The following is a 17541-nucleotide window of genomic DNA, read 5'->3' as shown; positions in this document are numbered from 1 at the left end:
TAAACGCTGATATCTTAATATTGACATTTATAATATTTTTGGGTATACTATTATTTTACATTTGAATTACATGAGAATCTTTGCGATAGTTATTCGAAAATCCAGGGTAAAACTAAAATCGTAAGTGAAAACACTCTTCAAGTTTGACGAATTTTCTTGGCAGCATGATTATTGTGCCTTAGCTTGTTCTTGGTGGAACAATTAAAACAACTATATTCGTCTGTCAAATGAAAATGTCATAACAAAAGCACGTTGTTATTTGATTACAGTAGAGATTTTCAGATTTCAAAATAGTAACTTCGATGTAATTCAATATGGGGAAAAATAAATATAATGCAAAAGCGCGGCAGGTGGTGAAGACTAATATCGACGATTCACAGACTAGCGAGGTTTGTAACCATGAATGTTTACTTTTCTTTTGCAACTGTAACTCTGCACATTTTAATTTAATTTTATGGCTATTTAACAGTTTTGAATAATGTTAGCTTTGGCTACATACATTTTTATTGTATTTAAGGCCAAAAACTATACTAAAGTTCCATAATTATTTGATACCAAATATTACTTACTTTTGAAACATACCAAATATTATAATTTTCATATAATTTCAGATTAAATTAGAATTTGGAGTCAGTGAATATGGCGCTTCTGATAAAAGCAACCTACTGGCTCTGCCATCTAAAAAGAGACAGACTAAAATTGTATCTGAGAAAAAGGAAAAAACAAGATTTTTGTCTAAAGCTCAAAGGAAGAGGTTGGAGAAAATTGTAGATAAGAAGAAAAAGAAAGAAAATGTAAGTTTTATTAATATAATAATCAATAAAATCAGCACTGTAGTATATACTGGCCCACTGCTGGGCAGGGGCTATCTACTACTAAGAGGGATTAGGAGTTAATTCATATAGGCGTAGTGCATATTGGTTAACTTAACACACCCTCAAAATTTCTATAGAGAACTTCTTAGGTATACAGGTTTCCTCACAATGTTTTCCTTCACCCTTAAAGCAAGTGATAATTCATAAAAAATACATACACAAATTTAAAAAATTTAGAGATGTGTGCCCTTCATTCGAAAAAAAAAATAATACATCGACATTTATCCATATTAAACTGACTCTTACCAATGGCTTTGTCTATTTGAAAAAGGTTTTTCAGAATAAATATTTTCCTGGGATAAAAAGTAGCCTATAGGACTCAGGAGTAATGTACCTTCTTATTAGTGAGAAGATTTCAAAATCAGTTTAGTAGTTCCTGAGATTTGTGCATTCAAACAAACAAACAAACCTTTCAGCTTTCTATGTTAGTATAGATAAAAAAAATTACCATTTTTAATATTTATTTGTTTGACAATTAACTCAAAAATAGAATATTTTTTAATACTTATAACAAAAACTTTATTTATTTACTAAAAGACATCATTTTTGATTAAATTAGTTAACAAATTAGCGAATGAGCAATAACATAAAAATATAGATAGCAAAATGCAACAATCGTGAATGTCCGTCCAATCCTAAACAAATTGCAAGCCAGAGTGTAACACAGTGATCTGCTGGCCAGCCGGTTCAGTTTCGCGCCCTTTTTGTTTCTTCTTTTTTTTTCGCATGACTGACCACGTAACCTTGCTCATTATATATACTTATTTTCTCAGAGAGCAGCACTTCTTGAGTCTTTGTCTCAAGTACAAGCAAGTCCAGATGAAGTGAAACACTTGACAGGTATTTCTGCAGTGCAAACAATGGGTTTACGTAAACTGAACGAGTTTAATTTAGAACTGCCAAAGCAAGACATTATTGAACCATCTGAGAGTAAGAAGTTTAGTAGTATTGCAGGTATGGAAACTAATTCTAATTTAAAATACATTTTTTTTTATTACGTGTAAGTTTTATATAATTCCCCAATGATGTTGAAACGTAGTTCGTAAGAGTAACAATACTTTAATTATACATAAAAAAGGCAACTCAATAAACAAGTTTATGAATTAATATACCTATTTTTAACTAAGTTCTATAGCTAACTAATAAAGGAAATAATTAGTCTGTATCTCTTTTAGGCGCTAAAAAACGTTTGCGGCTGCTTAAATTAGAAAAAGCAGAAAAAATTAAAAAGAGTAAGCATGATCCAAATGTTGTTGGATTAGAAGAATCGTCTGAAGATGAGTCTTCAGAAGATGAAGAAGAAGGAATAGCTGAAAACGGACATACAGATAGTGACCAAGATGGGAAAGATAATAAGGAGGAAGTTGCATTAGATAATGCTGTCGTTATTGAGGATGATAAGTCACAAGATGAGAATGTATCAAAAGATAAGGAAATCAAGATAGAGGTTAAAAACGAATCAGAAGAAAATAAAAAAGAGAAGAAGAAAGAAAAAGAGGTGAAAAATAAAAAGCCACTACTAAGCCATCCTACGGTACATGTTGAAGTGAAAAGAGATCCAAAAGTGCAGGTTGCCAGATTAAAACTTCCCATATTAGGGGAGGAGCAGAGAATTATGGAGTTGATTAATGAAAATGAATTTCTTATTGTCGCTGGTGAAACAGGTAACATAAACTTTCTAAATATTTTTTGAGATTGGTGATGAAATGTTAATTATTAAAAGAGTTTTTTTGCATAGCAAAATAAAGAATGACTTTAATAAGGTACAAATATTATCAACTTATAATGAACAAATATTCACCAGATTTTTAACATATGTTAATCCTCAACATTTTTCTAATATTTTATTCTTTGACTTCATAGCTACAATTCCCTTTTCAAGAATCTAGAAGAATGTAAGCATATTAATTGTCAACACTTAAAATATTTATTACTAAACTAAATTTCTCCTTATAGGTAGTGGAAAAACAACACAAGTACCCCAATTTTTATATGAAGCGGGCTACGCTCAGAGTAAGATGATAGCGGTGACGGAACCGAGACGAGTGGCGACGGTCGCGATGGCCGCCAGAGTGGGTCACGAATTAGGGCTGACTAGCAAAGAAGTGTCGTATCTGATGAGGTTTGAGGGAAATGTCAGTAAGGAGACAAAGATAAAGTTTATGACGGATGGTGAGTTTTTTTTTTGGTTTGATTGATTGCGATTTATGATTTTTCATTATAAGCCACATAAAGTCTACAGCTGAATATACTGCCCTGCTAAGCTCAGTAGCGGTATCTCCAAAAAATCAATATCTTGATTTTTATGTTGTCAGATAACTTAAAGAAATACCTATCTAATGAACTTACTTAAATAACGGTATCTTATTTAGAACTTGTTAAAAAAACCTTAAAAGAGTTTATCTCAGTTTTACATACAAAACTATATTTACAAAACTTCGATTATCTCGAAATAAGGTTTCCCTGACATACCGCTTTTGCGCTTAGCACGGCAGCATATGCCTCCCAAAGATTTCCAGAAAAATTTGTCGATAGCGGTCTACATCCAGCGTGTTCCTGCTGGATAAAGCCCTGTTTTGATAGTAAAATTAATTCAAAACATCATAATTATTCGTCTATTTTTAAATAAAATTAAATTTGAAGTAAAATAAAGTTACTATTATTTTTGTATCTCATGTTAAAATTTGGATAACACCATAACCACAATCAAATCCCGATACCAATATCACCTTGAGCCACAAATAAAAATATATACATCATATTTGATTTATTAATATCACTGTAACAAAATTACTTTCAGGCGTACTCCTAAAAGAGATTCAAACCGATTTTCTTCTAAGCAAGTATTCTATAATCATAATAGACGAAGCGCACGAGCGTAGTGTATACACAGACATACTTCTAGGCTTACTGTCTAGAATAGTGCCGCTTAGACGTAAAAGAGGTAGTCCTTTGAGACTAATTATAATGTCTGCTACGTTAAGAGTGGAAGACTTTACCGAAAACACTAGACTTTTCAAGGAACCACCACCTGTTATTCAGGTAAGATTTTGGTTAATAGAAAATGGTTAAAACTGAAAAGAAAAAATTTTTTTTTGTTTATTTTTTTTCCTTTCTGTTTATTTCTTGAACTGGCTTACTGGCTGATATGTTGTACAAATATGGTATTTTTGTTTTTATTACTACATTTAAAAAAGCCCATTACATAAACAAAACGTAACGTAATGAAAGTAGCGATAATCTAATAGGGTGTGAAACGAACTGTCGAGACAAATGTCCCAGGTTCAAACCCCAAGACAGCCACACACCTCTGACCTATCTAAAACATAATATGTGTGTTTTGATTATGAATTATCGCTTGCTTTAATGGTGAAGGAAAACATTGTGAGGAAACCTACACATCTGAGAAATTCTCTTTAAGAATTTTGATAGTATGTTAAGACTGCCAATCCACACCGGGTCAGCATAGTGAACTAAGGCCTAATCCCTCTCAATTTAGAGAAGGCCCGTGCCCAGTAGTAAGACAGTATTATAATACAGGGCTGATTAAGGAAAAAAAAATACTTAGAATGTAGACAATACTGTGTTTATCAGTGAGTTATTAGACATTGTTGAGAATTTCATGATAATAGGGGACCGGCCTGTGCTTGATTTTGTACATTATTCTATATGTAATGATTAATAGTACGAAAAATAAGCACTCCTGCGAAAACTGCATATAAATTGGTTTAATAATGAGCCAGTAATTCATATTTAAAATATTGTGAAGTGCAGAAGTGGGCGCAATGTGGGGATATCGCTTCATCTCTTTCTTTCGCACGCGTCGTAATTCCCGATGACGTCACATGTGGGTATTTCGTCTCTTTTCTGTTTCTTGTTCATTATCACTTCCACCGAAATTCAAAGACTTATAACTTGTTGATTTTTTATCGGATTTCAATAATTCCTTCTGTGTTATAATTTGTGTTATGTAAATACTTGATAATAGTAAAGAACAAAAATGAGTCCGGTACCCTATTATTTATTGGATATAATTAAATTGGTTTTCTATATATTTATGCTATATGAAGCATCAACTCGTATGTTATTTCACAGATTGACTCGAGACAGTTTCCAGTGACGGTACATTTTAATAAACACACATACAGTGACTATTTAAAAGAAGCATTTAAGAAGACGGTTAAGATACATACAAGGTTGCCTGAAGGTGGAATACTTATATTTGTTACGGGGCAGCAGGAGGTAAAATTTAATACAATATATTTGATATTGCATTAATAAATGAAACCAAATATTTGTAACTCTGTTAACATTGTGCCAAAAAAATGTATACATACTGAAATTACTTGATTCCAACTCTTTTTAAAGAGCATTGTCTAGCCTTTTTATAAGATATGTTTTTAAATATATAAATATGTAGTATGATCAGGCCGCTAAAAGTGGAATGGACTGCCAAGAACATAATGGAACAGGTCCTAGCTCCACACATTACATCTGAATAATCATAGTTTACCTGATCAGACAGCAAACATACTTAGCACAGAAAAATAACCTAAGTTACCCATTATTTTAAAAATGTATAATTTCAGGTGAATTACCTTGTACGTAAACTAAGGGCGTCGTTCCCTTACCGCAGAGACGTCGACTACACAAAGTTGATAACTAAGAAGAATGCGACCGATGTGGACGCGGCTTTAGATTCGGAACCTGATGATATTGAGTCTGATGATGATGAGGTAATGTTATTTTGCTTGTGGTAGGATATATGGTGTTAGCAACCACCAAACACAAGGTGTTAAACGCTATAGCGGCCCAGGTAAGTGTGTCGCGTTCTGGGATCACCTGTGTATATCCGGTTCTAACAGGCCGGCATAATTGTGTCGACTGGTAATCGTCTCTCGTCAGTCGACATTCTATTGGACCCCACTCCACTTACCATCATGTGCAGTGGGTCCCTTGCAGTGCCAATTAATTTTGCGACTCTAGTGAGATGCATTGTTTTATTCAAATTAATCAATTTAAAACAAAAGTTAGTATTTAAATGTTAAGAATGGTGATTATTGTTTCATGTTAGAATGTCTAGACTTTAAAGGAATAGAGATCAACTCACCACTGCAACTCGTTGAAGTCACTGGGAATATGGAAAACAAGGTTTGACGTTCCGAACATTGACTGTGTACAATTAAATTGAACTGCAATCTATTCAAACTGACATAGTATAGTATAATTATTAAAAGCTTGTGGTTGGGTACGGAGTGGCGCGCATAATATAAGAATTCGAGTCTAAGTATAAACCTGGATGTGAATAGAAAATATTAGTCAAATAAGTAAAATAATTTGTTGTTCAAGGGAATAAATAGGTTATAACAGGGATGTTTTGGTTGCCATTTTAGTTCAGATTATAAACAAATAGTTTATATGGAATTTCGTGTGTATAGAATATATGTACGTCAATGCTTCATAGTAATTCAAAACATAAGCATAGGGATAGTTCCAAATCTAAATATTAATATATGAAAAGCATACTTGATTTTCATTAATAGATTTATTGAAGTAAGTTTTAGCAAAAATCACTATATTTTAGGTTGAAAGAGAAATGAAGCGGGCACGTAAAGCACGGAGGAAAGCCAAGCAGAAGTCCAAAACGCTGCCCAAAATAAATCTGGACGATTATGACATGCCCGAGGATGACGGTCAGGCGGATTTGGTTGGAAATGATGATGACAGCGAAGGGCACTTGAGTGATTCTGGTAAAACTAAAATAATACAAAATGAATTATTTTTTCACGAATTTTAACCGGTTAAAGACTTACCCCCTTATTCATAGACGTTATTTATCTAAGCTCTGTCTTTGCTTGCATAACAAGTCTGTTTCTCTGTGCTGACGGGTTGACCGTCTTCGCAGTGCGTAGACATAGCGCCGTTGTGATTGGCTAATATTGAGATACAACTTGAATCTAGTTGGCTGTCAGATAAACAAAGCTGAGAAACAGGCTTGTTATCACAGCAGTGCTCCGTTTTTAGATAAATAACGTCTATGAATAAGGGGGTTGCATTGTTAATTATAAACTTGTTTTAGCGTTAAGAGGTGGTTAAGAATTGCTTAAAAAGCTGTCAAATACATCACAGGTTCCTAGTTTAAACCATATTAAGAGGCAAAAGGGTTTTGACTTATAGCTGATCGAGTAAATTTGTGTTTTAACTAATCATAGTCTTGGGAATTTTTTATAAGTAAGACTGATAGAGATTAGAATTTTGTTGGTATGTGAAGTCTGCCAATCTGCATTAGGCTAGCATAGTGGACTGACCCTAATCCCTCTTAGCAATAGAGGAGGCCCGTGTCCAGCGGTGGGACAGTATGTAATTCAGGGTTGACATTATTATCTTAATTAGTTTAATGTTGGTCGAACTTAATCCCGTTACTACTGATATAAATAACCGCGATAAAATCCGCAAATAGTTTTATTTTAATGTATAACATTCGCGTAATGTAAGAAATAATTATCGACGTTAGATGTTGATCGATACATTTGTTTAATGTGTTCCACAGACGCAGAAGAAGACACACTAGCGCCAGAGATAAAGTCGTGTCGCCAGCCTCTGTGGGTGCTGCCTCTGTACTCTATGCTCGGTTCGGCGAAGCAGGCCAGAGTGTTCGACCCGCCGCCGCCTGGAGCTCGGCTCTGCATCGTCAGCACTGATGTCGCAGAGACGTCTCTCACTATACCTGCTATCAAATATGTTGTTGATACTGGGAAGAAGAAGATGCGGTAAGTATTGTCTTATTAGATAGTGTCAACCCCAAAAAAATTATGTACGGAAAATATATGTTAAAAAATTAAATTGGATTATGGTAAAACCCAAGTGATATTGATATTGAAAAAAAGGCGGTAAGCAATAGTCTTATCAAACTAGGGTCAACACCAATAAAATAATCTTTAAATATATTTTTTTTTTAAATTTGACTAAGGTAAAAACGAAATAAAATATCCTTTACTAGATTTTTTTCTTTATGAAAACACTACAATAAGCAAATTTTAAATATGGTGGTTAGTGGCATATAAATTATCGGCTGTATACTTTTCTGAGACGAAACGTTCCCTACCTGTTGTTTGAATAAATCAGTTAATCGGAAAGTGAAGTCCCGTACAAAACCTACTCAAACAATATCTGGTCCCCAGCGTGTACGACCACATAACCGGCGCAAGCGCATGGCGGGTAGTGTGGACGTCGCAGGCGAGCGCGGGGCAGCGCGCGGGGAGGGCGGGGCGCGTGGGCGCGGGCCACGCCTACCGCCTCTACAGCAGCGCCGTGTTCCAGCACGACTGTCCGCCCCACCACCCCCCCGACTTGTGTCGCAGGCCGGTCGACGACCTGGTGTTGATGATGAAGTGCATGGCTATTGATAAGGTGTGATGGTGTGTCAGATGTATTTTGTATTAGATTGGGAGATGACTTTTCTGTAGATGATAAAATATATACTAGCTTTTGCTCGTGGCTACAATCGTGTGAATAACATTTTTTGAAATAAAAGTTCGGCATTTTTTTTTTCTTGGTATAGAATTTAGTCAATGACTTTTCCAGGATGTCAAACTATTTCCCAACCGAATTTCATCGAAATCAGTTCAGTAGTTTATTAGCGTATTATTTAGCCGTGAAAGCGTAACACACACAGACAGACTTACTTTCGCATTTATAAGTATACATATAAGTTCCGAAGCCACACACTGGATACTAAGACAAGACACATACTGGATACTAAGACAAGCCAGCATGATTTTAGCTTAGAAATAAAGTCGTCTGTTGGTTCTAATTGGACCTACCATTAGATGCAATGCAAATATATAGTTTCGTTTATAGATCAAATAAATAGCTTTTATGGTAATATAAAAAAGAAAATACGTGTAAAAAAAAAAGAAATGAAATTATTTTACCCATTTTTTTTTGACAGGTGGTAAACTTCCCGTTCCCAACAGCGCCGGATAGAATGCAGCTGCGTTTGGCAGAAAAGCGATTGGAGATACTCGGGATGCTTGAAAAACACGAACCGAAAAATGCGTATGCGAAAAAGATTGACGAAGAGGTTAGGTTAACATTTTTTTTTTAAAAAAAATATATATTTTTTGTAATCTGTTGCTAATTATACTTGTGGTTGTGTACGGAGTGGCGCTCATAATATAAACACACGAGTCTAAGTGTAAACCTGGATTTGAATAAAAAATATTAGCCAAATGAGTTAAAATATTTGTTGTTCAAGTGAATAAATTGGTGATAATAGTAACTTTTTGGCTGCCATTTTAGTTCAGATTTTGAACAAATAGTTTATATGGATGTTCGTGTCTATAGAATATACGTCAATGAAGCGAAATAACTAAGCAACGTTTTTCTACTTCATAGGTTTTAAAAGTAACTCCACTGGGAAAAGCGGTGTCCGCATTTCCACTGCTGCCTCGTTATGGCAAGATGTTGGCGCTGAGTCATCAACAAAACCTACTGCCTTACACCATAGCATTAGTGGCCGCTCTAACTGTTCCAGAGGTATGTTATTAATAAAAAAATACAATATCATGAGAGTCCCAAGCAAGTTATATAAAAAAAAACAAGTTTTACGAACAAAATAGTTCAATTGTTTTTTTTTATGAAAATCATATTTTGATCTGTGTAAATTAAAATTAAAACACCTGGACCTTAAAAAAACAATTTTCGATATTAGAAAATATTATTGACCAGTTCATTTTTACAAAAAAGTTTTAATTTCAACAAAATTAAAAACTTATCTGTAATATTGATAAATTATCCTATACAGGGTCATTTTGATATTACTAAATGATATATTTTTGTCATTACCAGGTAATGTCAGGCAAGGCGGACTGTTGGCCCGCCACAGGTCACACGTTGCTGCTGGGCGACCCCGGGGTACTGCTTCGCGCTGTTGGCGCAGCAGAGTTTGCACATCTCAAAGGAGAAGAGAATCTCTTCTGTGCTAAATATGGCTTGAGAGAGAAGGTATGTGTATGGGAGTATGGTAATGACTTGCAAGACGGATTGAGAATGTTGACGGGTCATAACTAGTGAGTGTACATTAGATTGACATACATAATGAATGTATTGCAAATAGAAATTTCGTCTTGAAAGTATTTACGTAAATCGATGATAGTAAACATAACATGGTATTATAATGTGACTATAATACTGGTAGGTCTCTCATATGTGAGAGTTCGCCTGGATACCACCGCAATGTCTATTTCTGCCGCGAAGCAGCAGTGTGTAGTCACTGTTGTGTTCCGGTTTGAAGGAAATTGTTGCCAGTGTAACTACTGGATATAATGAGACTATATCTCACGTCTCAGGATGGCGAGCGCAATGGAATACCAAACAATACTTTACAATTAAACTTGTTGGATAATGTTTCTACTGTTTATAGGCCGTCGTATCGCTTACCAACAAGCTGGTCTCACAAATGTAAAAAAAATGGCAATGGGCATTTTGTGTTCTAAGTGTTTTTTTTCTTGTGTGTGGGTATAACTTAATATATAATAATCTCAGCGTATACGAAATATGTACGGTTAGCAGCATAGTCCTATTAGCATGAGTTATTCGTAGTTATCTATTTAAATTTCTCAGGCCATAAAAGAAATCCGTAAAATACGCAAGCAGCTAACATCAGAGATAAATCTAAGTATAGCGGGGGTGCAAGCTAAAATCGACCCTGAGATGAAGCCGCCCGATGATAACCAGGCGAGGTTGCTTCGGCAGTTGGTGCTCAGCGGACTTGGAGACCAAGTTGGCAAAAAGATTGGAATGGATGAAGTTAAGGAAGGTAAAAAACTACTTATAATAACTATGACTACTTATAATATATAATCAGATTTTATAAGCAACTTACAATCAATGAAAAGTAAGTAAGGGGCCGTCATAAATTCATAAATCATAAGTTACATTCCAATTAGATAATTAAAGCGAAAAGATCAAAGTTGGTTGGTCTGACTATAAAGATATCCGACGCGCCAACTCTACGCACACAGCTACGCACGGTTCTGTGTGAGTGAATTTTGCGAAAAATTACCTATAGTTGACTTCACGCGCTGCACGTAAACGCTCTTATATTACGCAAAGTGCGGCAAAGTACCGGAATGTTGGTAAAATACCTTTGTTATTGTTTTAAAATAAAGCCAATGTTACATAACGTGTACGAAGCTCCCCACTCGCCCCTGTAACGCATCGTAACGTTTTACAAGACCCTCCTCCCCTCCAAAGTGCGTTACGTAATACTTAACGGCCCCTAATCAGCTTACTTAAACTTTTTGGCGATTTTATATGTTAACAGCATAACAAAATATTTTTAGCTTAAGATAATTCTTAAAATAGGATAAGCGAGTGTGCAGGTTTGATTGAAGAACTTCTGAAATAATTTGATGGCTCATGGTTTTAACTTGTTACATCTATATTGTCATAATTTCGACCGTTACCGACGGTTTGCAACAGTACAGTACTAAGTTTCATATTTACTTAAAATCAGCACCTTTTTCTATGTTTTTTTTTAAACTAGTTAAATTTTTTCGAAACAAAAATGTCGTTTAAGTCAAATAGGTTTTCAGCCATCGATATATACAGGGCCATTTTTACATTGCTAAATGATATCACACATTCGTCTTTACCTCTGCTAAGTGTGCCAAAAATCACTTATGAAGCACAAATATCTTGGTCAAAGATTCCAGTTTTAGATTTCTGATTATATTGTAGTTTTGGCCGAATATGGTGAGTGTGTAAGTGAATTTATTAAGGAAAGCATGATGTTGCCGCTTCGATAAATTCCCTACGTGCAGTAGAAGTGGCCTTAGGCATGTCCTACCATTAAAATTACTCTTGATTAATATTTAGTTTATTCCTTAATGATTCTGTATGTAGCACGTTCATTTGCCTCTCAAATAAAAGTCTCAATTTGGATATATACGGATTTTTTATTCAAAAAAAATATTGTTATAAATTTTTTGTATGACGCTTACAATCATTACCATTAATTGAATGGATATTTTGGTAATGAACTTAAAATATTATTAAGTGAAATAACTCAGTCATATTTTGTATGCCTTGTAGGTTTTAAAATGACCATGTATATCACATATTCATTTTTATCTTATTCTTAAATCAAAATCTCGATTTGGATATATACGGATTTTTTGTTTAAATACACCCCCCCAGAAAAACATAATACATAATAATTGCAATTACAGGCGAAGACAAACGGAAATACAAATACGCGTATCACTGCGGAGAGCTGGAAGAGCCGGTGCATCTCCACTCGGCGTCTATATTACGCAAGGTGATACCTGAGTGGGTGGTATTCCAGCAAATGTACGAGACCGGAGCCGAGGAACGACGGAAGATGGTAATGAGCAACGTGACCGCCATAGAACCCGAATGGCTGCCTATTTATGTACCGCAGATGTGTAACTTAGGTAGGTTGTAATATTGATTTTATTATATAAGCAGCTGGGTTTCTGATGGTCATGACGAAATAATAATGGTAATGAGCAATGTGACCGCCATAGAACCCGAATGGCTGCCTATTTATGTCCCACAAATGAGTAACTTAGGTAAGTTGTAATATTGATTTTATTATATAGCTAGCTGGGTTTCTGATGGTAATGATGAAATAAGAATGGTAATGAGCAATGTGACCGCTATAGAGCCCGAATGGCTGCCTATTTATGTCCCACAAATGAGTAACTTAGGTAAGTTGTAATATTGATTTTATTATATAGCTAGCTGGGTTTCTGATGGTAATGATGAAATAAGAATGGTAATGAGCAATGTGACCGCTATAGAACCCGAATGGCTGCCTATTTATGTACCGCAGATGTGTAACTTAGGTAAGTTGTAATATTGATTATATTATATAAGTAGCTGGGTTTCTGATGGTAATGACGAAAAAATAATGGTAATGAGCAATGTGACCACCATAGAGTCCGAATGGCTGCCTATTTATGTACCGCAGATGTGTAACTTAGGTAAGTTGAAATATTGATTTTATTATATAAGTAGCTGGGTTTCTGTTGGTAATGACGAAATAATTATGGTAATGAGCAATGTGACCACCATAGAGTCCGAATGGCTGCTTATTTATGTCCCACAAATGAGTAACTTAGGTAAGTTGTAATATTGATTTTATTATATAAGTGGCTGGGTTTCTGATGGTAATGACGAAATAATAATGGTAATGAGCAATGTGACCGCCATAGAGCCCGAATAGCTGCCTATTTATGTACCGCAGATGTGTAACTTAGGTAAGTTGTAATAATGATTTTATTATATAAGTAGCTGGGTTTCTGATGGTAATGACGAAATAATAATGGTAATGAGCAAAGTGACAGCTGTAGAACCAGTTCCTCCCTAACTTCTACCCTGCTTTATCAATAACATAGGGTAGGGCGTAATTGAGCCTACGGAATATTAGGAATGGAATTGGTGAATTCATTCGAGTTTTAGAACCTCTGGGGGGGGGGGGTTGCTGCCCTTCCCTGCCCCCCCTTGGCGACGTCCTTGGAGTGGGGTCCAATAGAATGTTACTGACGAGAAATGATTATCCCTCATCAGTCGATACAATAAAGACGAGATTTGATTACCCCTTGACAGTCGAAACAATATTTTTTTTCGCCTTTAGGTGACCCACTGACAGACCCCGAACCGAGATTTGACGAGAAATCTGGGCGTGTGAAGTGTCATTTCAAAGGCACCTTCGGAAAGGCCGGCTGGGAACTGCCGCTAGTTGAAATCGATTTTCCAGACAAAATTGAGAGATACAGGTAATGTTTTATGTAAACTGATATTAATAATTGTGATGAGGTTACTGACATGTGGCGTGTGGACTCTTATTGTTCCAATTGACGATTCTGCGCACGCGTTGATACCAAAGAGCTTCGATCAACTTCTTCAGAAGCTTTCAATTGGCCGTTGAGTCAAAGGCCAAATAGAAGGCAGTATTGCTGGACACGGCCAGTATTGAAAGGCGATTCCACACTTTGAACCTATATTATAAAACAAAGTTCTCTTTTCTGTCTATCTGTATGTTATCGATTTTATCAAAATCTACTCAACGGATTTATATGAAATTTTGTATGGAGATAGTTTAAGACCCTGGGAAGGTTATAGGCTACTTTCTATCCCGGGAAAATATATAGCGGGAATTTTATCCTGGAAAACTAAAGCTAGTATTCAATAATATTTAATGTTTATTTTTAAGACCTAAATATAAAAATTCAAGTTTATATATGTCGGAGTGAAAACTCTTTACTTGGTTATTTTTTTACATGACCGGTAAAGTATCACCGGTGTATATTTATTTTCCAGACAGTTATTCAATTATTGAAACACTTCTTTACTTCACTAACAATTTACTGCATAGTAACACTAGCGGAATACACAATGTGCTCGGTTCGAGCGTCCAAATAAGACTCGTACAAAAACTTCTACAAGATTCTTGCTCGTCGTTGTTCGGCCGGTCCTTATATTGACAGCAGTCGACCTCCCTCCTCTTCTAATACTTCCTCGATGTAATGATAGATGGCGCCACTATCGCCCCGGAAATTCACCAATTCAACGAATAACGAGGTGCTGCGGCGACATATATATTATTTTCATTTCTTTATAATAGGTGTAACAGAATCCAATCGAACACAAATAATACGTAGACATATTGCTGATTATAATCTTGATTGCCTTTCTTGTCTTGATTGAATTATATTCAATATTTAAGGGTTGTGGGAGCTTTAAACGGTCATCCGAAAGTACGGCGAGTTTGTTTAAGCATTTACAGCCGCTTTCAATAAAACATTCCAAACTCAATTCGATTCCAAGTATAAACCAATCAAAATAACTCATTTGTAAGCTTGTTAAAAATACTTTGTTCTGATTGGTCCGTTTTGAGATAGATCGAAAAAAGCGATTGGGATCGTTTATTGAAAATAGCGCATTAACCGCTATTTCAATCGCATTGTTCTTATACAAGTTTTTTTTGCAGGTGGTTCGCGAGATTTCTGCTAGAGGGCGTTGTGTTCCCTAAACTACGTAAATATACTAGTTCTCTGATGTCCCCTCCGTCTACAATGGTCAAGTCATGGGCCAAGTTGCAACCAAGGACCGAGGTGTTACTCAAGGCTTTGATTGCGAAAAGAGTCGGCACTAGAGACGCTTTGAAGAAAGTTTGGGAAGTGGAGAAGAATTGTAAGTATTCTTATTATGTGGCGGCAAAATTAGTATATACCGCCATCTCGTCAACATCACCGGAACTGCAAGGTGATCGATGTCATATTGGAATAATAATTGTATTGATATCGCGCAACAATCACGCTAGATGGCGATAGACGATACTGGCTTGCGGCAGCAGAATTTGCGCGACACGCTGCATAATTCGCACTCTTAATAAAACAATGACTCATTCCAAAATGTTTTGTGGGAATCGTCAAACAACCAAGTTCTGTTTGCGACCTTTTAGTTTTTTCCCTTTTTTTTTCATTCTATAGGTTTCATTTATACTTATCTTCAATAAGCTCAATTTTATAGCAACTTAAAAAAAAGGTGGCAAACAATAATTAGTTTTCCGACGACGACAAATTAACAATTTTGAAATAGGTCATTAATTTTATTAAGAGTGCGACTATATACTCCGAATAGGAACTGTCGAAAGGCCGCGGCCGGTCACAAGCAACATCGGCCTGACTGAATATCTCTTTCATAGAGAAACGTAACCATCTGTTCCTCTACAGCGGTGTACCTTTACGCCGTTTAAATAGTTTTTGGGTAGAATGGAGTTTATATCTTACTAACTGGCTGCGTCGATGGCGTATTTGTACCGCAGTACAGCACTCTGAGGTCGCAGGTTCGACTCTTGCTTCGGGTAGTGATATTGGATTTTTCCACCCAGCATTATCCAGAAGTCTGGAATTTATATCTGATATGGCGATAGGCTCGTTCCCTATCACATCATGAGGCAGAACACTTAGCGAAAAGTGGGTGCTCTGGTTGCACCTCTGCCTGCCCCTAAGGAATTAATGCGTGATGTGTATTTTTTTCTTTTTTGTACTTTACTAATATTATAAATGCGTAAGTTTGTAAGTTTGGATGTTTGTTAGAAGTAAACTCGGCAACTGCTAGACGAATTTGAATGAAATTTGGAAAAAAGATAAACTGCGTCCTAGTAAATTTGATTATGTCATTTTACATCATTCTGCTAGCTCCTTGACACGGGTGAACCCGCTAGCATTACTTAGTTTAGAAAACCTATTTAAGTTTATTGTTTTATTTTTGTTTCAGATTTACTGCAGGAATATCTAAAATGGCTGCCCGAGTCTGCGCACAATGAAGTGACGTTATATTGGCCGCCTTTGTGATCTTCTATTATGTACATTTTGTAAATAAAATATATGTATTTAAGAATTCAATGTGGAATTTTATTCAAATACAAATCATTTAGTTGCACTCCATGACAAAAAAAATCTATACTTATAATAAATCTGTAGAGAGGTCAATTCTGTACATGAAATATATTTCAAAAATAACTATCAGGGGTGATTAGGGATCGATACTGATGCCAAAAATGCAATTAGTAAAATTTTTGTCTGTCTGTCTGTCTGTCTGTCTGTCTGTCTGTCTGTCTGTATAACCGTTATAGAAACAAAAACTATTCGACGGATTTTAACGAAACTTGGTACAATTATTTTTCATACTCCTGTGCTGGTTATAGTATACTTTTCATCACGCTACAATTAATAGGAGCAGAGCAGTGAAGGGAAATGTTGGGAAAACGGGAGAAGTTACTGCATTTTTTAAGTTTCCGTCGCGTGTGCAACCTTAATGGTTAAAGCTACATAGAAATCATGTATGACGGAAATGTTCTCCTTAAAATTATGTAAAAAATATCCCACGACAGCATATGTCTATCTTTTATGGTTGACTCACAATGACACGTGGAACTCCCGATAGCTTAGCAGTTCGAAGCTTTCTCATTATATTTGTTTACTAATCTTAGGAACTATCGGTCCAAACTGAAAAATTCTTTTTGCGTTGGATAGCCCTTTATTTGTGGATTGCTATAGGCTATATATCATCACGCTATACCCAATAGGACCGGAGCAGCAATGGCTAATCTCTGGAACTACCAGGTCCAAACTGAAAAATTCTTTTTGCGTTGGATAGCCCTTTGTTCGTGGAGTGCTCTAAGTTATATATCATCACGCTATGACCAATAGGTGTGGAGCAGTAATGGCTAATCTTAGGAACTACCAGTTTGAACTGAAAAATTCGTTTTGTGTTGGATAGCCCTTTATTTGTGGGGTGCTATAGGCTGTATATCATCACGCTATGACCAATAGGAGCGGAGCAGTAATGAAACATGTTACAAATACGGGGACAATTTATTAGTTTTGAGAGCTTCCGTTGCGTGCGCTGCGTAAACGGTTAAAGTTATGCAACAATGATGTATGTCGGGATTATTCCTCTTAAAAAGTTCTAAAAAAATATATTATAAAACAAAGTCCCCCGCTGCATCCGTTTGCCTGAACGTCTTAAACTCAAAAACTACCCAACGTATTAAGATAAAATTTGGTATGGAGAGAGTTTGAAACCCTGGGAAGAACATAGGCTCCCGGGAAACTACTACTTTTATAAT

General features: G+C 35.8%; 1 protein-coding gene across 1 annotated transcript; it reads left to right on the top strand.

Annotated features, from left to right (window-relative positions):
* Positions 1-181: 181 nt before the first annotated feature.
* LOC115449822 (probable ATP-dependent RNA helicase kurz) lies at positions 182-16315 on the top strand. The gene is made up of 19 exons (XM_030177715.2): positions 182-389; positions 612-794; positions 1649-1829; positions 2051-2539; positions 2832-3047; positions 3676-3917; positions 4971-5117; positions 5465-5611; positions 6460-6625; positions 7426-7645; positions 8057-8285; positions 8827-8958; positions 9273-9413; positions 9726-9881; positions 10500-10695; positions 12110-12334; positions 13540-13681; positions 14896-15098; positions 16188-16315. The coding sequence occupies exons 1-19, from the start codon at positions 315-317 to the stop codon at positions 16262-16264; spliced, it is 3567 nt and encodes a 1188-aa protein (XP_030033575.1). The 5' UTR covers positions 182-314; the 3' UTR covers positions 16265-16315.
* The last annotated feature ends 1226 nt before the right edge of the window (positions 16316-17541 follow it).

The sequence above is a fragment of the Manduca sexta genome, chromosome 9 (genome assembly GCF_014839805.1).
Source record: "Manduca sexta isolate Smith_Timp_Sample1 chromosome 9, JHU_Msex_v1.0, whole genome shotgun sequence".
NCBI lineage: Eukaryota > Metazoa > Arthropoda > Insecta > Lepidoptera > Sphingidae > Manduca > Manduca sexta.
Note: the sequence above shows the minus strand (reverse complement) of the source record. Positions and strands in the feature narration are given on the sequence as shown.